Raw genomic sequence first — 19,781 nt, forward strand, 5'->3', positions numbered from 1 at the left:
GGAAGGGAAGCCAAAGGGAAGGATAGGAGGGCAAAAGACTCCTTGGTTGAGCCTGGCTGGGTGGGTGAGCAAGGGAACGCCGGCGGGTTCGGCGATCTGAAGAATCTAAGCGACGCGAAGGGTAGGAACGAGGTTTGCTGGGACATGGAGTGCTTCTGACAAGGCCATCAGGCTGCTCAAGAAGGAAATGCCGGAGACGATCGAGCTGGCCAAGGCCAACTGGGCGGGCTTTCTGTACTCCTGGCACGACAAGAGCGCCATGGAAGACAGCCCCGAAGAGCGCGAAAAGTCAACTTCAGGAACGCCGCGAGAATATCGAGTCTAGGTCATCTGTTTCAAGCTCGAAAATGGCATCGATGTCGGCGCTAGTTACGCACAAGATTCTCTCCGGCCGTGGATCCAGGCGTTGCTCAGCGTATTGTAGATGGTAAAGGTGTAGGCCCAATGTGCTCGGTTTCGTAGCCGTAGAATCAGTGGCATCGATGATCCTCCCACAATACAGACCGAGTCGCCGACACGGGTCTCGCCGGGTGACGATGGGCGCGTGGAACGTGTTGTACAGGTACGACAGGTTCATCGCCGAATTAGAATATGGTAGTAAAGGCACGGGACTGAAGGCCAGACGACTAATGGGTGAGCAAAAATATTCCAATCCCGAGAGCTCTGTACAGTACCTGCCATGATTCTGGACTCCGCTGATCAGTTCTTACAATCTCGATACACACAGGGCATGCAATTTCTTTTCGGCTCCGTCGGCCCCGGCTTCATCGGCGTCGTCGTCGGCCATCAACAGTTCAAGTTCACGCTGAGCTTGTTAGCCTTCATCTGGACCACCCACGTGTGCTCGAGCGACCTCATCACGGCGTACACCCCATACCTGCTCGCACACATGGAGAACGTCCTCCCGACCCTGGAGCTGCGTCGTGTACCTGTATAAGCCGATGCGAGTCATGAAAGGCCGTCATGTCTCGACTGTCCTCATGCAACTCCACTTGGTCGTATCCTGAAAATCAATCGATCAAGGATAGGATATGCATGTCCGCCTCTGCGAATTCGTCTGAGGACGGACGCAGGTTCGCATCTCTGATCGTGACTCGATTCGGGAGCATCGCGGCCAGCACTAGTCGATAATCTCCGGGCAATTTCTTCACCAAGAAGAAGACGTTCAACAGGGACCATGACTGCGCTCGAAGACCTCGTTCTTGATTCTGTCATGCAAAATCTCCACGACTTTTGGCTCTAAAGCCTTCGGCACTGGAAATCTCCTGGCCTGCCGGGCTTCATGTGGAATCGTCCTGATGACTTGCGGAAGCGCGACTTCGTGCTGCAGGCGTCCGATCTCAGAATTCCCACGACAATGTTCCTTCACGATTCAACAGGATCGCCACCAGCACCTCCAGCTCCTCAGCCGCATCCCATTGGCGATGCCGACGAGGAAGGCAAGCCTTGTTCTCCTCAACAGTCTTGGTTCTTCAGGCAATTTCCCACGAAGGTGCCTTTGTAGTTGAGCCCCATCGAGTTCCCCCAGCGTGTAGTTTCCCTTCTCTTGGTTGAAATCGAGGATCTTGAAAGGCCCATACCACCTGAATGACAACTCCTCCTCGCTTGGCATGTTCATTGACCCCGCCATGTTATAGTTGAGACGAACATCCCAAGCTCTTGCTGCGCCCACTTGCTGTACTTAATGTGCAGCTAGCTGCGCCCACCCAGGACTCCCTGAGAGACTATATAGACTTAGAGGTAGACGCGGAGGTAGACACGGACGTGGATGGGGTCGTGGACGGGGTCGGGGTCGTAGATAGGGTTATTGTAGACGGGGTCATCGTGAACGGGGTAATTATGGATAGGGTTATCGTAAATGAGGTCGTGAACGAGGTCGTGAACGGGGTCGTGAATGGAGTCGTGAACGGGGTTGTGGATGGGGTCGTGGACGGGGTCATGGACGGGGTAATCATATAACGGGGTCATTGTGTACGGGGTCGTGGACGGGGGCGTCGACGTATATGCGATACAACTGTGTATGCTGTGTTTGTCGGCGGCAGTGCTTTGTGCAGATGTGTTTGTCGTCCAGCTGTCGGGGCGTTCCTTTGTATGTCCCTTTATCAATGATTGGGGGTTGGCGTGATCTGGCTTGTGAGATCTTCCAGGCATCTCTTGGGCGTTGTTGCTGTCGACATGCTGGACACGAGACTGGAGCACTCAAACCAGAGGCAACACTCGTCGAAAGAGAGCGAGTTCACCAGTAGTGCCCTTGACTGTCTGTGTACAAGGCAGGAGTCGAAGCGTCCCAAGCTTGAGGAACCTCTCACCCCGCGAGACAGGGTGTGATACCTTGGCCATGCGTGAGCGTCTTGTCCTCCGCAGACGATGGTTAGTTGTTTTGCAGTTTGTCTTTGAACTCTCTTGGCGTGCACGGGCCACAACAACATCGCCGTGTCGTTGTGGCCCGTGCACGCCAAGGTATGGTGATCTCGGCACTCTTGCCAGATGTAGCATCTGCTTTGAAGACTTCTATACCAAGAAGTATAAAAGGTCTTCGACTTTCGATCGTGACTTTCGATCGTCAGAGCAGGGAGAGTAGCTCGCAGACTACGGTCGACGAGTTGCTGCAGACGGTGCAAGAATGCAGGACGACGGTCGGAGAGTTGACGAAGGCGCTCATAGAATGGCAGACGCCAGCGTTGCCATGGCTTGAAACAACGAGCGCCCCACGCTCACGAGCCTTCGACGGCTTTTCCAAGGGTGGGCGCTTGCTTGCTCTGCCGATGTCCCGAGTCAAGCTTGATCTCATTGTCGAAACTGACCGGCGGGATTCGCCGTCGCATTAACTGATCTTTGTAGCTGGAAGGACTCGTGAAGTCCTTGGTTGCGGCGGGAGATTCGCTGGTTGCCGGTATGTCCACAGGAGGGGTCGCCGTTGGGCGGATGCTATCTTGACTTGTCCCGGAGCCTCTGAACGTTGGGCGGGATGGTATAGGCGGCGACCTGTCTAATAAGTCTGCTCATGTCTTCTTCGGCATTGCAGGATATCTAACCTCTTTACCATTGTTCCACCTCCTCGACAAACGCGACCAAACCTCGCAGTCCAAGGTCCCCCAGGTGCTCCGCTTCACGCAGCTGGAAGCGTAAACGAAGCCGACCACGGGATCGTCTCTGCTGATCTGGTCATGGTCCGGAAGGGCCGGCATTCTGTCAGAAACGAACTCGTATGCCAACTGCTCGATTGCAGCGAACGAGACCACCAACGAAGTAGAAAAAGTAGCGAGCTGTCTTGCCATGCGATTCGACACGTAGTGGGTTCTGCTTATCACCCTCGAGCAAGGGGCAGGGTGGAAGTTGGACATGGTGCGATTGCGATTGTAGATGCTCTGCCGAAGACGAGCACGAAGAGCATGGCTCCGCGGAGACTGGATGAATCACCTTCATGCTGTGTTGTGGGGACACCGAACAACCGTCAAGGCAAGTACAGGCCTGTTGCACGGCGTACGAGGAGGAGTTCCTGAATCAGCCAAAGCTACCAGTTGAGTTGGCGGTTTCAACTTGGCATGTTCTGCCCTGGGACCAGGTGCAATCGACGGCGGAGCTTGTAGCAATGAGTGCTCGTGCACTAGAAAAACGCAGGACAGATGACCTAGAAGAAGTAGCAGCTCACCTCAAGAGGATGCGTGAGTTGGGAAAAGAGTACTTTGGCAAACGACATTACTTGTGATTGGAGCCTTTGGAGCCTGGGATATTGGTGTACAGTAAGTTCCGCAGTCAAGCACCACCGCAGTCAAGCATCACTGCTGTCAAGCACCGCAGTTAGCAAGTACAGCTGCATAGCAGCACAGCAATAACGGCAGAAAGGAACAATAGCAGCACATGGGCTGTTGCTCACGGGAAGTGCTATGAAGTCGTTCTTGGTGGCAGCATATTTCATTTCGTCTTCGTTGCACAAGCTACCAGAATATGTCATGAAGTCGTTCTTGATAACGGCTTCTTTCACATCTTCGTTGCACGGTTCAAGTTGCTCCCTTTCCCCCTTTCCCTGCACAAGCCACCAGAACATGTCATGAAGTCGTCCTTGATAACGGCGTCTGTCACCTCATCGTTGCACGGTACAAGTTGCCCCCTTTCCCCCTTCCTTACGCACCGAATTGTAGCTGCGATCGACACAGCAGCACACCATCGAGTGCTTCTTGATAACGGCGTGCATCGCTGTGTCTTCGTTAGCTGCTAGGGCTCCGGGTGCCAACACAAGGACTATACTCACATGGGGGTGTGTCATGATGTGGTTGATCATGACGGTGTGGATGGCTTCGTCTTCGTTGCGGTAGGGCTGTTGCTCACCGGGGTGTGTCATGAAGTTGTTCTTGACGAAAGCGTGCATTGCTGTGTCTTCGTTAGCTACTAGAATTCCTGGCGCCAGCTTAAGGATTATACTCACATGGGGGTGTGTCATGAAGTCGTTCTTGATGATGGCGTGCATGGCTTCAGCTTTGTTGGTAAGCCTGATGCTCACACCGGGGTATGCCCTGAAGTCGTTCTTGATGATGGCGTACATTGCTGTATCATCGTTAGCTGCTAGGATTCCAAACGCTAGCACAAGGACAATACTCACACTGGGGTGTGTCATGAAGTCGTCCTTGATGATGGCGTGCATCGCTTGATCTTCGGTGACTGACTGCCTCGATGACTACGCCGGGGTATATTTCCACGTTATCTGGATGTCCGTAGAGTCGTCCCAATCCCCCATCGTCGGACGACTCTACGGACATCCAGATAACGTGGTGTTGTGTTGAGAAGAATGTGGAAGAGAAAGAGTCTGTGACTCAATAAAAAGGGGGGAAAGGAGGGTGGCAGGCGCCGAGACTGGCCTAGTCCTAATTCAGCCTAGCACTACATGTGACATCCTCAGCATGATCCTGCGAACTAAACAGACCAATCGATTCTTCATTCAACGAGTTCTACCAAACAAGAACCTTAACCCCGTCGTAGCCGGCCGGCCATTTGATTTCCACCTCATCACCCTGGGGAACCACCTCGCCGCCATAGATACCCCCGGCAATCTCCGAGCAAGGGAAGGATCCATTGACGGGAGCCAACGGACCAGATCCGGCTTGCCACGTGGCGCGACCACCCTTGATCACATCGATGGAGCCGAGAGCCTGGTCACGCAGGTTGCCCGACGGCCAGGAGCTAGCATCGGCGTAGGCTGGGGCGAGGGAGGCATAGAGTTGGGCTTTCTTGGACCCGCTGAGGGTCGAGGTCGAGTTGAAGAGGTCAAAGACGAGTTGGCACTGGTTGTCGGCGTATTTCTGGTCGAATTCGAAGGTGACAAGGGTGCTGATGTCGGCGCCGTTGTTCTTGGAGCTGCGGCTGACGTGGCCTTGGGCTGTGTGGAAGACAACAGCGCCGGTGGCGGAGTTGTATTGGCTGGTGTAGTCAGGGTAGATGATGGCGACAGGTTCGTCGGCGCGAGCGACCAGAGGGGTCGCGTTGGCAACGAGCAAGGAGGTGACGAGCACGATGATTGGTTTTCCGTACATTCTGGATTGAGACTGAAAGTATGGTTGTTTTCACCGGATATGCTTGATCGAATAGATGGAGAAACAGTGTGAGGTTGCGCAAAGGCAAGTTGAATGGTAAAAGTCCTGGGAGAAAGATGACTTTGCGAGCTTCAGTGGCGTACTCGAAAACTGAGGTGTCAACACTCTTAAATAGCCATCAGTCCTCCTCTCTCTCACTGTCTGTCTCTCTCGCGCGCGCGACAACTCCGTCTTCGGTGTCCGAGGGTGCCGTCTCTCTGAATTCCGACGTGCGCGTGACGGTTGACATGATCCCGCTACCAGCGGCTGAAATGAGCTTTCGGGCCTTTGTGGAAGCGTTGTGGATTGTGTAGCTGTTGTTAAGTGAACTCTCGACATTCGAAGAGCGATTCGGCCGATGCTCAGGCCGCCGCGGTGGAGGATGCTGTATACTATTTTGAGCATCAGCTTTCCCATCTTGCTAGCTGGACTCGTGTTCAGTTCAGCTCCCCCGTATGAGTGTCTTGGATATTGAACCTACGGACAGGAGAGCCTTTGGGAGAATTGCTCCAGCCCACAGCGGAGGTCTCGTTCCCGGGCTGGTGAGGCTGAATGCGGAGAGTGCTTGCCAAGTCGCCCTTGGCATTAGAGAGCGGCCTCCGCTGTGAGGCTGAATACGGAGAATGCTTGGCACGCCGCCCTTGGCAATAGACATCAGGCCAAATGCTTCTTCCAACCGGATTTCGGCACTTTGACTTTCGAGCTGAGCTGACCCAGGAATTTAAGAGGTGCGGGATGCTTCTTGGAAGGGCCTTGCGCTTTGCTTGTCCTCAAGGCCCTGGATAAGCCAGTGCCCCTCCACTTTCCGTCCTCTCCAACACTTCAGCAGAAGAAATCGCCCCCTACACGGACAGCGCCCTGGGGCCACGCTGGCCACAGCACTGAGTGGTGCATGATTATTCCTAGGCGCCACATCCAAGGCGGTTGGGTTGGTTCAATGAGGCAGATTTGTGGCCAACCTGTGGCTGACCAGTGGCCGTCCTGTGGCTATTCTCTCACTGGATATATTGCCATGCTCTTGGTTAGTCATCACTGCGGTCACTGGCGAGGTCCTGACTTCAGCCCTGGCAACACTGTCATCTAGACAGCTTGCTTATAGACGTCATTCCATCGATGCCATAAGACTACTTACTACGTTCTATTTGTCAAACCCGTTCAAATGGTGTCAGCACAGGCCATGACGGGCAAAAGTTTAAAGAATATTCCCATGCGCTTCCCTGACTATTTTCCTCCTCACTCCTTACAGGATCGCTGTGCACCCAGGCCCCGAGCCATGGAACAACTCCCGAAACCACCCCCGTCGCTATTGGGTGCTCTCTCTCCAACTTGACCCTGATCTGCCTGTTCGATCTGTACCACCTGCTCCCGAAGGCAGGTTCGTGGCTTGGAAAGGCACACAGGCCCGGATACTCAGCATGCTCTTCGAGACCTTGGCCTTTTCCATCGTCGAAACACCTAGGCTTTGAAGACCCAGCTGAAGACAGCACAAACGGTGTTGATGAGCGGCAGCATTCAAGGGATGACAATCCAGAAGAGCAGAAGCCCCTCCGTCCACGGCGCCTCGAAGGCGCATCTGGGTGATGACCGAACTGATCACTCAATGGGTTATCAGGCCTGAGGCAGTTCAACATGCAGTCTGGATCAAGAATCGGTATCTGACCAAAAGTTTGAAATTCGAGAAACCCCAGCCCGAAGCTTTAACGGGAATCCAACCACGTCTCTCTCACGAGAGAACGAATCCGGCGAAGGCACACGCACGTCACTGGTTCCCATTGAACGAAGAGCATTTGGAAGGTTGCTTGTCGACCCGTGGGTGGCTTGGCTATTTCATTGGCTGCAAGAGTGAATTGTCTCATGTATCTGGCATCCGGAAAATGCAAAGGTCCTACGCATGTCAATGGCAAGAGTCGAAGATGGAGCGGGGCTAGATGATCCTCACGACAGACCGTTCCTTATCGACTGCGTCCCCATTTCCCTCGAATGTCCCGGCAGCACCAGGTATTCGTTACCCTTTCCTATTGTTTCGTTCAGGACTGCTGGCGTGTGGAGGCTGTCGACACATGGTTTCCCTCCGATTGCGTTTTGGGAGACTGAAGAATGAGGGGATGGCCGTACTTGCGGCTCACAAATTGAAGGTCGACAGCGTGAACATCCGCAGCTTTCAATCACCCCGTCATCTCGGCGGACAATGCGCCTGCCTTGCCCTTCATCTACCCAGTCAATCCATCAGACGTCGGCACGCTGGAAGAGATCTTCTCGAAGCTAGACGTAGCCGACGAGCAGCACCTGAGCAGCTTGATCCAAGCGACGACATTGCCAAGTGCGCGCCCAAGCACACCCAAGTTCTTGACATACAAGTTGACACTATGGAGCCTTCGTTCTCCATGCGTGCAGCTTTACAATGCTTGCGGAACTCTACTCGGTCGTGTTTGTCCAGTGCACACCCCAGTTCTCCCTCAACAAGCTCATCGTCAGTCGAAACCTTCTCGATAGTAGGTGCTACCGACGCGGTATTATTCAGGTCGCCGTCGTGGGCAGCCGAGGTCATAATTTGTGAGTCAGAGATATCATAGGAACGGTCTCCCTGTTGTTCGTCTGGTTTATGTTTCGTCATTTGACTCGCTGCCTCCTACGTCTTTGTTGTCGTCTTTGGACTCAACAAGCTCATCATGAGTCGTCTCGACGGTAGGTGCCACAATCACGGTGTGAACCAGGGGCGGCCGTGGGAAAAGTCTCATTGTCTCGTTCCGTTGCTAGTCTGGTTTATGTTTGATCACTGGGGCGGCCGCTCATTGCCTAATGCACGACTCGAAGGGACGTCGAAGGGAACAGTCTCGTTCTGTTACTTGCCCAGTGTACGCCTCGGGGACTAGGATTTCTGTCTCGTCTCGTGTTGAAAGCCTGGAGGAGTTTTGTTTTTCTGGAGTCTCCCTTTAAACTTATGATAGGCGCGAAAAGATACACCCGGGGGGGGGGGGGTTTAGACTGCGAGCCACTTCATCACAGTCCCGCGCATCCACTCCAGGATGTCACCAAACACAACTTATGGCACCAAGGTGGTCACTGTCGAAGCAAGAGCAAACGAATCTGTATTGTGGTCAAAGTAGAAGTAAATTCTATTACAGCTTTGACTGCCAGCATTCCTTCGGCGCCAGCACATGGGCTATTGCTCACGGGACGCCATAAGGTAGTTGTTGATAACGGCATATCGTCACGGCGTTTCCTGACTGACAGGATTCCGATGGCGCCGGCCAGCACAAGGGCAACAGTATTGCTCACACCGGGGTGTGCCGGGGTGTGCAATGAAGTTGTTCTTGATGACAGTATCCGCCCCGGCCTTGACTGCTAGGATTCTCACTGGGCGCCAGCACATGGGCTGTTGCCCTCAAAGTACTGGCTGCACAGACCGGCTTCCCTTTGAATGTATCGAAGCAAGAGCAAATGAATCCGTATTGAGGCCAAAGATCCTGTCCCAGCTTTTCTTGACTGCAGGGATTCCTTCCGTGGCGCCAGCACGAGGGTTGTGCTGTCAGACCGGGATGTGCCATGATAGGTTGTTCATGGTGGCGTGTATCGCTTCGTCTTCGTTGCACAAGCCACCGGGATGTGTCATGAAGTCGTTCTTGATGCCCGCGTGCGTTGCATTGCTTCGTCTCTGTTGACTGCCAGGACTCCTTCTACCTTCTCTTCTTCTGACTGCATCAAAGTAAGAGCAGAATCCGTATTGTGACCAAAGTAGAAGTCCCGTCGCGGCTTTTGACTGCTAGGATGCCACCAGATACGTCTCGCACCAGGGTTGCAGTCCGTCGGTTTGGAGCAGCTTATGGGCGACAATTGATGCCCTTTCCTGGTTATGCTGAAGCTCCTGGGTGGAGAACAGTTGCGCATCCCAAGATGAACGGTGATCGTGGTCAAAGCCCTGGTTGCATTGACCGGCTTCTTTTCTTCCGACTGCGTCAACGCAAGAGCAGGGCCCGTATTGTAACCGTAAATTAAGAGAGAGAGAAAAAGAATTTCTTGATTCTCCAATCTCAACAACAACAGTTACCAAAAAAAAGGAAGGGGGAAAAAGGGCCGGCGCTTCCGGAATTTCGTCCACAATGTCCATCTCTTGTGCATTTACCCAGCGAAGCGCGTCAAGCGCAACCTGGTGAACCATGCACCACTGCAACGTGGCACAGCAGTTAGATATGCTCCTGGCACCATTGGTCGTCCCGTCACGGCTTTGACTCCCAGGACTCCCTCCGTAGCGCCAGCACAAGGACTGTTGCTCTCAAAGCAGTCCCTGCATAGACCGACTTCTCTTCTTCCGAATATATCGAAGCAAGTGCAAACGAACCCGTGTTGTGGCCAAAGTAGAAGGAAATCATGTCCCGGCTTTGATAGCGAGGATTCCAGGTGCCAGCACATGGGCTGTTGCTGACGCTGTGGTGTGTCGATGATATGGTTGTTCAAGACAGCATCCCGTCACGGCCTTTTCTTAACTGCTAGCATTCCTTCCGACTTCTTTTCTTCTGACTGCATCGAGGCGAGAGCAGACTCCGTATTGTGACCAGAGTAGAAGTAAATCCCGTCACGGCCTTGACAGCAAGGATTCCAGGCGCCGGCACATGAGCTGTTGCTCAATCGGGGTGTGCTATAAAGTGGTTGTTGATGATGGCGTGCATCGCTGTACCTTCGTTAACTACTAGGATTCCTGGCGCCAGCATAAAGACCATACTCACAGCGGGGTGTGTCATGAAGTCATTCTTGATGACGGCGTACACTGCTTCGTCTTCGTGACTGCCAGGAAGTTTTGGCCCCTTGGCCGCCTCGATGACTACGCTGGGGTATATTTCCACGTTGTCTGGATGCCCGTAGAGACGTCGTAACTGCTCCCCCGGCCCTGGGTATTGGTTTGACAGGTCAAAGTGACAGATATTTCGATGTACCCCAGGACCGGGGGCAGAAATAGCATCGAGGAGGAAAGGAGGAATTGTTGTTGCCGTAATGGCAGCGGGGTGGCGAGGCCTGGAGACCATGTAGTCAGTAAACAAGAGAAAAGCTATAACTCACAACAACTGGAGGAAAATAACAGTAGCGGGCGCCAAAGACTAGGCTAGTTCCCGGTCTATCCCAGTGCAACATGTGACATTCTCAGGCCGCCTAGGGGGAAATTTTGGGCTGCGAGGTCACCTGCTCCAAAATTTCACCTTGTGACTGGGGAGCCCCGTGGATCCTTACCATAGTGCTTCCAGGAGGGTTCTGACGGCATCGCGTTGGGTCGTAGTCGTGGCGAATCTCGCCTGGGCCACAATACAACTGTCGCTAGGTGCTTGTGGCGGTCAAGGCCATCGAGGACGGACAGAAGATGCTGAAGAGAGTCTGGTTCTGGGCTGGGCGGGCGGAGAGGTTAATGGTTTTATAGTTGGTTTTACAGTTGGCCTTGTTGTTGGAGATTTGTTTTAAAGGGCCTCCCAGTCCAAGAGCCGGACAATTTCGCGGCTGCGATACGCAGCCTTTCTGTGTTGCTGTTGCAGTATGTCACGGCCAGGTGACTGACACGGTTACCCCGCACGAGGCTGGCTACCCGCACGAGGCTGAGCGCACCTTTGTCCGTCGCAGCCACACTAGTTAGACTCCTTCGTCTCAGAATTCATATCTCAATTGCACCCTTAACCGCGATCTTTCCTGTTCTATATTGCACTGTGATACAGTAGTACTGACACTACATCCCCCTGTTTACTGCAGGTCTTCGACCGTACATCGATCAGCTGTGCAGTGAGAATTGCATTCGGGAAGTATATGCCGATCTATTGTCGTCGCCATAGGGAAGTACCCAGCTAGCAGCACCAACTCGCTCTCGCTGAGGCAGAGATGAAGAAAACGGGCGAGGAACAGCAGCCTGTTTTGTAAAATGCAAAGACGACGTCCCTATAAATGTTGACCGGGGAAGACCATGATAGCAACATGACCCAACACGAGCTCCGGACCCTCCGACAGCCTCTCATTCAGGATGAGAGACATGTCTTCCTCGACACCAATGCTCCTGCCAACCACGATCTCTCGGAGGGTGTCTGTGCAGATGGGAAACAAAGGCTAACTATTGGGAATTGGAATTTGAAGCTGTGTTGATGAATGAATGGGAAATGTCTGAGACAAGAAAGAATGCGGTTTGTAAGCTGTCAGACTAATGGCGACAGAGGTCCCGGTTCCGCTGGCTCCATCAACCTATCAGGCTGACGCAGCAGAGGATTCCGATGCTGCCGGCTCAAGCATGGCCGTCAGGTCCCAGTACAACTCGATATCCGCAGGCCAATTGAACGGACGGTCTGAACATTTGCGGCAGATGGCATACGCACCCGCCGGGATTTGGGCGTGATCTCCGCACTGACAGACCTTCCACCGCTTGCGGTATCCTATGCTGGTGCAAGTGTAGGTCTCGTGCAGCTCGTTGCTATGTTTGCACCGCGTATTCTCGCATTTTCCGCGTTTTGCCATCGCTTCTGGGTAATCCATAAAACCGCGTCGTTGGTGCTTGAGGGAGAGGGGGTTGATCAGGCGGAGAAGTATAGACAAGGCTTATCGCAGAAATGTGTGGTATTATTGTGTGACAGTGCCCATTCAAGATGTCGGGCCCCAGTCTAATCTAGCGGCCATTTTGCTAGATCAGGTGTAGGGCGGCACATAAGGCAGAAGGAATCGAAACCAAACCCCCTCTTGATCCGTTGCCAACCAGTTTGTGACCTTTCTGGCTGAAGCGAAGGCCGTGTTCTCGAAGGCGGCGGCCTCCTGGGCTTCAAGGACCGTATTCCGTCTTTGTTGTGCTGAGTTGATCTGTCAAGTACAGAGGCTGAGCCGAAATTGGGCTAGGTCTCCTGGGTAAAGTGGCAAGGCACGGTTCCAAGTACCAGCGGTGCTAAGGCCAGGTGCAAAGTCACCGCTGAATACCAATAAAAATCCATTTGCCAATGCACGTCAGTTATGTCCTTGGGGTTCAGAAGTCTGCTACCTTCGAGAACATGACCTTCGCTTTTGGTGTTGAAGCATTCTTCCTGAAGCGTTCTTTTTACAGAGGAGAGCGTGTTGGGAGGGTTGGATCCCAATGACTCCCTCTAGGACTTCCACACACGCACATTTTCAAGCTCGCGTATATGTTGTAGGCAGAGGGTGGCAGTAGAGCAAAAACAGGGTTTCGAGCGTCAAGTATCGACCGATGTCTACACAGGTTGAGCATCCCAACCGCAGCAAAAGCTTTCTTCAAGCCTGATTGCTCAAGGCTCCGATGTGAGCTCGACATTCTTATCGGCGGCACTGATGGGTTGAATGTCTGTGTACGATTGACTCTCTGTGGTTCCTCTAGATAACGACTCAGCGCCTGGGAAGCGCAGAGAGGTCGCTACAACCGGCTTTGGGAGGCAGTACGAGGTAGATTCTTATAACCTCCCCACTCTCTGCTGTGTACCTCAGCCTTGTCTCCTGATAGCCTTGTCTGCAACACTGTATTCGTCTGCACTACTTCGCCCACTTGATTCTGGTGTGGACGGTGTGACACCTGAGGTATCTATTCGTGCGACAGATGGTCCTTGTATCGATTACCATTCAGCAGCCACTGCCGCCACTCACAACGAAAGACAAATGTCTCTCAAACAACGACATTTAGCGCAAGGGGCACGCTTGCACTAGGGTTGGGTTTGTTGATTGCGTGCAAAGTGACCGCTCGGTCAACTAAAAACTGAGGAGAAAATGCGATGGAGCAGAGGGCAAGGCACTTCGTCGATGTCTGTTGACGAAGGGAGGATCATCTTGCCATACTCTGATACTCAGCAGCAGACTTGGAATCAGAGAGATTCGCAGCAGGGGGTTCGCGGAAAAGGCTTTGGTGCCCCTTCAAGGATGAGTTCATTGTCTGCGCCTTGAACGAGAGGTGGCCATCAAGAATGATTGGCGTATTGGCCAATCGTTCCAACTATAGAATAGATTGAAAATGACATGTGCAAGAAGGGCGATGCAAATATGGCACAATTCACAAAGCCGCTTTAACCACCGAGAGGCTTCCCCCAGCCCTCCAAGCCATTGATGCACCACCACCACCACCACCACCACCACCTAGAGCATCCGCCAATGCATGACCAGTTTTGTTCTGAGAACTGCTGGAGGCCCTCCCTCTAGCCCTTTGTCCTCTTACCCCCGGAATGAACTTGGCAGCATGCAAGAAAGAGGGAGGAACCAGGCAGGACCAGAAGTGGTTGCAAATTGCCGGTCAAGGCGGCACGGTCGTTGAAGTCACACCGCATGGGGTATTATATTCCACCGAAACAAGGATGTATTTGGGACAAGATGCTGAGAATTTGAAATCCCGACCGGTGGTAGCTGAATGCCCCAATCCAGAGCAATTCAAAGTAATGAAGAAGAGAGGGCCACACTCACGCTAAGGAAGCGAAGCGAAACAACCCTTCACACCTCGTGAAATTCGGCAAAGCGTGTTGCCAACGTGAACCCGACCAAGCATCTCGGTCCAACAGCCATCATCCTTCGCGCCTCTCACAGACAACTCGACCCGGCAGCAGTCTGCCGAGTACTGGCCAGTCGACCCGCACTTGCGTTCCTGCCGGTGACGTCGAGTCTGGAAACGTTCGTCGAGTTGAATATCGGCATCGGGCCGATGGGCACGTCGACAGCAGGCTTCTTCGTCGATGCCGACTGGAGCTTTGGAGCCGGCCACGCCTTGGTTCTTACTCCCGCTGTTGCAATGATGATAGCCGCCGCTCAGGCCGTGGTTAAGAGCGACGACGACGACGACGACGAGGATTGGTGTCAGCGTAGAAAGGCTTTGTGTGGTCGGTCTTGTCTGTATATCCTTATCCAATGCTGTCATGTCTGTCACCTGGAGCTGCCGAAGACGTCCAAAGCACCGAGTGAAAACATTTCATCTTCGTGTACGATGTATGTCAGGAGCATGATCCCTTCTCCGTCGTGCATGCAGCAACATTTGCCACTGACCGCCACCAGCGAGCAGGCTGCTTCAGTCAGTCAGTCTGCTGATCCTCCAACGGAATTTGATCACTGGGGTCGAAGGACATCGATGGGGACAGCCTCATTCTGTTTCTCGTCTGGTTCATGTTTGATCACTGGGTCGACTCGACATTGCCCAGTGCACGCCTCGAACGGGAGTCGATGGGAATAGTGTCCTTCTGTTGCTGGCCTAGAGCACAATTTGAGGACCCGGATTTCCGTCTCGTCTGCGTGTTGAAAGCCTGGAGGAGTTTTGTCTTTTTGAATTCTCCTTTTAACTTCTGATAGGCGCGAGAAGATAACGCAGAAGACGGGTAAATAGCCTCCTGCTAGCCGCCTGGTGCATGCGCTGTCGTGGTGGGCAGCCGTGGTCACGAGCTGTGAGCCATGGACATCGATGAGAGAAGTCGACTCCCGAATCGAACCACGGCTCGAGCATCCTCTGTGTCTCTCCTGTAAATGTATCGATGGAAAGCTCCTGCCTCTGGGTCTTTTCCGTGCTTGTCTAGTTCCAGCAAGACCACCGCGTCGAATAGGTATTGTCCCTTGGTGTAGTAAGCATTGTCTCTCCTGGATATCTTCTTGCCAATGATTCCCCGTAGGGCAGCCTGGACCCAGATCTTAGAGCTCGCGCGGGCGGCCTGCTCGGCGGTCAAAGGTTCTTGCACGGCGGCCTGTCCAGCGGCGGAACTAAGTTGCAGTAGAGTATGTCAATGCGAGACAGGCGAGCCTGCGATGAGGTCTCCACCTTTTGCTGGAAGTTGGAAGGGTGGTGCAGGTTCCACTGGGTTTCGTGACCCAACATCGGGGGCATGAGATCTCGTTGCTCGTCTGGTGCATGTTTGATCACTGGTTCGAGGTACACGCTGGCGCGAACAGTCTTTCGGAACTTGTGCTGCGTTCTCCTCTTCACCTTCCCAGGCATGTGCGGATCCGTCTCGTGCCGATCTCCATGAGTAGAGCCATCGAGGAACTGCGCTCGGATGATCTGGGCTGCTTCCTCGTGCCTCTCCCAAGCACCCTCTGAGCCTTTGTAGAATGTGGTGGTGGTCTAGCGTCGCGAGAAAAGAAGGGAACGTTGAAGACGAAGACGAAGATTGCTGCTGGGAAATACCACGAGGAATTTCGACTTTCGGGACTCGGCCGGGCGTGGCGAGTTGCAGCATCTCCCTGGCAATTTCCCCGGAGATTTAGTTTCAATTCCATCATATCGGATTCTGTGGCAGGGATGAAAAAGAAAAAGAAAGGGGGGCGAGGACTGCAGTGGTGATGCCGCATACCAGCAGATCCGATGGTTTCTCCATCGTCGAGTTGGTCGCCGTTCTTGCCGTGAAACACCTTGTTCGCGTAGTCGATGTCTGCCTCCTTGAATTTCCTGGAGAAGAGACGGTGAAGGCGCACCGGAAATAGTGGTGGCCTTGCAGTTTGACCGCCACAGTGTGATTTGCAAGTGCTTGCGAACTGCGGTGTTTACGGGGAAATAGTTAGAGAAGCGCAAGGGAATCTTCCGTCAAAACCTGTGCCCGCCATTGCCTGCACTGTACACCGTAGATAGGCAATAAGGAGCGCCATGTCTTACTCAAAAGTGGATTATTTGAACTTGCATTGTATGAAACTTCCGCCCAGAGACAAGGTATCAAACAAACTTAAGGAGAAAGGGGGCCACGGCCCCGGAGTTGATGGATTTGTCGCTACATATGGTCGAAGCATGACATAAGGAGAACGAGTTCTAGTGCAAATGTCGGTATGGCGCAGTCCCCAGCAGACGCGCTCCGGCATATCGGCCCAGATTCGAGCTGCCCAGAATGCCGCCTCGAGCACTCCGTCTCGTGGGAATCCGTGTTCGCGCCTCTGGACCGAAGACGGTGATCGCAGTTCTGTCGAAGCTGGCAGGTAGCATGGTTCTGGATTTGCCAACTTCGCATCAATCTCGATTGCATCGACCCCGCGCGTCATGGCCTGAGGCCACTGCAAACAGACTGTGGCAAAGGGTCGACCGGCCAGTGCTTGTGAAGCTCACTGTTTCAGCCACACCCGCGAGAATTGTTCCTTCTTCTTCCTTGTACACAGAACATCGAGGTCGACCCGAGCTCCCTTGCTAGACAGGAGAAGCCATCTGTTCCGTTCTCCCCAAGCTGCGGACAGCACCGGCTTTGGCAAGGGCCGTGGGCCGTGGTCACGTAACTCGGTTGGCAGACACACCCGAGGCAGAGTCAATGTGCCGACTGGGTTGTAATGACTTGGGATTTAGAAATGATCGTTGGGCGGACATATTCTATCGCAGAGGGCGGAGGGCTATTGCGAAAGTCAATGTTTACCAGACGAGACACAAATACGAGAACTGAACACGACCCATCGACGCATCTGTGGGTGCGGACCTCGCGGCTTCTGAGGTGATCCAAGGACTTTGAGCCACGGGCGCCGTTGCTGACGAAGAGCCGCTTCGACCGGAGGGTTGGGAGCCAGCGGCAGTATGACGATTGTCTGTGGCCCCAGTCAAGAAGAAGGGCTGCGCGATGGAAAGGGAAGAGAACAAGAGAGAGCAAGTGGGCGTGACAGTATCGAACACAAACGGAGACCTGGCGGTGAACATAATCCATTCTGAGGACGAGCACCCCTTCCTTCTTCGAGTCGAGGCGGGACTGAGCCAGATGATAACCCCGTCCCGACGGCTGTGATGACTTCGAACACAATGCAGACGGCGGTGCTGCACAACATGCCATGGGGGAAGTAATGGCAACGACGCCCTGTTGTTCACGGTCAGGATGTTGGTCGTGGCCGTCCTCGCGCTCACCTGCTCGTCCGTCGACTGGTTCACCTCGGCGGTCACGGTGCTGGAGCGGTTGATGTTGGTGTTGATGGCCATGCCCTCGTCCCTGTCCGCGATCGGCATTGTGCGCACGTCCGTAGAGTAGGGTAAGAGCCAGTGCAAACGCAAGGCAACCAAGGACAATGCATGGCAACAAGGCAACGCAAGGCAACAAGGACAATGCATGGCACCAAGGACAATACAAAACCACAATGGCAATACAAGGCAACGCAAGGCAACAAGGACAAGACAAGACAACAAGGGCAATACAAGGCAACGCAAGGGCCTTCTCTGCCTGCCCTGCCTTGCCCTCAATCCACAAGGGGTCTCTCACACACTATAAAGGCCTGGATGTTTCCTCTCTTCGGTGCTTTCCTCCGTCACTCACACACTCTCTCAACACAACACTCTCTCAACTCTACTCGGGTCTACCGAGTAGAGTTGTATATATATATAACAGCAGCGAAAACCGACTTGCCTCGCCTGACTTTACCTTGGTGGACTCGAAGCTGCGAGAGCACTCCTTGTTCCAGGATCTGGATCTGCCGCACTGAACACACACCGGAAGACCTACTTGCACACCGGAATGGATCACACTACCGATGTGGTGGACATCGCCCAGAATTCCAGAAGGCCGGTCGAGGACTTGCGGGGCACAAGACACAATTTCGCATTCCCTCCAAGGTAGCGATCTCACCGGGGTACCCGAGAGCACTTGGCGATAAAGAACGATGTGCTGTCCGGAGCAGTGGCTGTAGCAACAACAACAGCAACAGCCACAGCCACAACAGCAACAGCAACATCGCCGGCGGCAGCAGCAACAACAACATCGCCGGCCCCGCATTCCCTCCAAGGTAGCGATCTCACCGCGGTACCCGAAAGCACGTGGCGACAAAGTGCCCCTGCGACTGCAGATAAACACTTCATCAAAGCTTACCCACAACTAAAGCTCTCTCCTCCCACTGACAGCGAACATCAAGGGCAGTCACGAGAACCTTCCTTTAGCAGCAGCAGCAGCAGCAACAACAACAACAACAACAGCAACTGTTGTCAGATCGCCGGGGCCATCACGCGCATGCTCCGCCCCGATCGCTTGCAACCGGAAGCGGACATCAGGGAGTTGGCCACGTCCCAGCGTGTCACGGCGGGGAAGTGGATGCTTGTCCCGCGCGAAGAGGAAGTCGACTCAGTCTGGGCGGTTGTTGCGCGAGCCGTGTGGGAGGGCAAGTTGGGCACCGCGGCCAAGGTAGCGACCGCCAAGGCAGAGGAAGGGATGATGGTCGTTGATGATGATGGCGGCGGCAGCGGCACGAGAGACAGAGGTCTCAGACTGATATGCATCTACACCGGGGACTTCTCCGACCAAGCAGATGTCAAGCGCGTGCTGCAGGCTCTGAAGGATCTTCGGCCTGCTCAACCTCGCCGGACCCGGCGGCGCCCTCGGGCCTGAAGTCATGTATGTACATTTAGAATACAAAAACCCCTTTTTACCATCCACAAAGCCTAAGAAACATAGCCTGAGTTCACACAATCCAAGTTCAATCACTCCCCCAGCCTCCTATCCATTCCCAGACACACATTTGATATCAGACTCGGCATCCCCCTCGTCGAAACAGCGCGTGCTTGAACCAGGCTGGGGGTAACACAAAGGAAGCGAGTCGTTTGGACAATAGGGTGAGAGACGCGGACGAGGCTGAGCTTGAGACACCAGCACGGTTGGCGGCGCATCTGCGGAATACATTAGCTTGCGTGCGTAGTTCGCCGAATGCTTTGGTCAGCCAGAATCCAACCATCCCAAGCTCCGCTGGCGCCTGGTTCTCCATGTCATGAATCCTTCCCTTTTTGCTGTTGTACTGCTTTGCTTGTGTGTAGCGAGAGGAAGATTGAGGCTGGACAGGCGCCCTGTCTCTGTAGATCGCTAGCGACACAGCTGAATCAGTGGCGAAGCCTTCGCATATACCTGTATAGTAATTGTGAGTATAAGACGCAGGGACAACAAGCATCTCGAAATAGCTGCTAAATTCCGAACTCACGTCACCAATACTGTTGAAGAAGGAGGAGCTCCAAATCCTATCTTGGTTCCTGAAGATTGGGTAATACGGGATATTGATTGACACCACTGTTGTATCCTTCAACGGACTCCCCCATCAACAAAGAATGTACTGCTTCGCTTGCCTTAAACGGACAAAGAACACCTTCCAAATCCCAATCCCACCCCAGTAGTACAGTACAACATCCATACACCGCCTTCACGCCTGCCCCTCCGTCGATTCCCCATAGTGCGATGTCTCCTACTCCTGTCCACCATCTCAGGCGTTGCCTTCGTTGAAACCGTCCTTCTCAGCAGTCTGCTCGCCGTCTCAACACTTCCCACTTTTGGATAGCCATCTCTTGCACCATATCTGTACGGA

General features: G+C 53.7%; 7 protein-coding genes across 7 annotated transcripts; 1 reads left to right on the forward strand and 6 right to left on the reverse strand.

Annotated features, from left to right (window-relative positions):
* Positions 1 to 295: 295 nt before the first annotated feature.
* On the reverse strand, positions 296 to 2,378 carry PV07_08795 (uncharacterized protein; the record flags this gene model as incomplete). The annotated part of the gene is made up of 3 exons (XM_016395989.1): positions 1,765 to 2,378; positions 711 to 805; positions 296 to 626 (listed from the first exon to the last, which is right to left on the reverse strand). The coding sequence occupies exons 1-3, from the start codon at positions 2,149 to 2,151 to the stop codon at positions 296 to 298; spliced, it is 813 nt and encodes a 270-aa protein (XP_016245845.1). The 5' UTR covers positions 2,152 to 2,378.
* A 336-nt stretch (positions 2,379 to 2,714) lies between these two features.
* Positions 2,715 to 4,778, reverse strand: PV07_08796 (uncharacterized protein; the record flags this gene model as incomplete). The annotated part of the gene is made up of 6 exons (XM_016395990.1): positions 4,601 to 4,778; positions 4,423 to 4,545; positions 4,249 to 4,371; positions 4,133 to 4,197; positions 3,044 to 3,117; positions 2,715 to 2,985 (listed from the first exon to the last, which is right to left on the reverse strand). The coding sequence occupies exons 1-6, from the start codon at positions 4,755 to 4,757 to the stop codon at positions 2,715 to 2,717; spliced, it is 813 nt and encodes a 270-aa protein (XP_016245846.1). The 5' UTR covers positions 4,758 to 4,778.
* Positions 4,779 to 4,946: 168 nt separating this feature from the next.
* On the reverse strand, positions 4,947 to 5,562 carry PV07_08797 (uncharacterized protein; the record flags this gene model as incomplete). The annotated part of the gene is made up of 1 exon (XM_016395991.1): positions 4,947 to 5,562. The coding sequence occupies exon 1, from the start codon at positions 5,526 to 5,528 to the stop codon at positions 4,947 to 4,949; it is 582 nt and encodes a 193-aa protein (XP_016245847.1). The 5' UTR covers positions 5,529 to 5,562.
* A 3,768-nt stretch (positions 5,563 to 9,330) lies between these two features.
* Positions 9,331 to 9,726, reverse strand: PV07_08798 (uncharacterized protein; the record flags this gene model as incomplete). Its single annotated transcript, XM_016395992.1, has 1 exon — positions 9,331 to 9,726. One exon carries the CDS (start codon positions 9,724 to 9,726, stop codon positions 9,331 to 9,333), a length of 396 nt encoding a protein of 131 aa, XP_016245848.1.
* A 463-nt stretch (positions 9,727 to 10,189) lies between these two features.
* PV07_08799 (uncharacterized protein) lies at positions 10,190 to 10,588 on the reverse strand (the record flags this gene model as incomplete). The annotated part of the gene is made up of 1 exon (XM_016395993.1): positions 10,190 to 10,588. One exon carries the CDS (start codon positions 10,586 to 10,588, stop codon positions 10,190 to 10,192), a length of 399 nt encoding a protein of 132 aa, XP_016245849.1.
* A 4,344-nt stretch (positions 10,589 to 14,932) lies between these two features.
* On the reverse strand, positions 14,933 to 17,454 carry PV07_08800 (uncharacterized protein; the record flags this gene model as incomplete). Its single annotated transcript, XM_016395994.1, has 3 exons — positions 14,933 to 15,235; positions 15,310 to 15,612; positions 17,356 to 17,454. The coding sequence occupies 3 exons, from the start codon at positions 17,452 to 17,454 to the stop codon at positions 14,933 to 14,935; spliced, it is 705 nt and encodes a 234-aa protein (XP_016245850.1).
* Positions 17,455 to 18,445: 991 nt separating this feature from the next.
* Positions 18,446 to 18,820, forward strand: PV07_08801 (uncharacterized protein; the record flags this gene model as incomplete). The annotated part of the gene is made up of 1 exon (XM_016395995.1): positions 18,446 to 18,820. One exon carries the CDS (start codon positions 18,446 to 18,448, stop codon positions 18,818 to 18,820), a length of 375 nt encoding a protein of 124 aa, XP_016245851.1.
* Positions 18,821 to 19,781: the final 961 nt, after the last annotated feature.

This window comes from Cladophialophora immunda (genome assembly GCF_000835495.1).
Source record: "Cladophialophora immunda strain CBS 83496 unplaced genomic scaffold supercont1.5, whole genome shotgun sequence".
NCBI lineage: Eukaryota > Fungi > Ascomycota > Eurotiomycetes > Chaetothyriales > Herpotrichiellaceae > Cladophialophora > Cladophialophora immunda.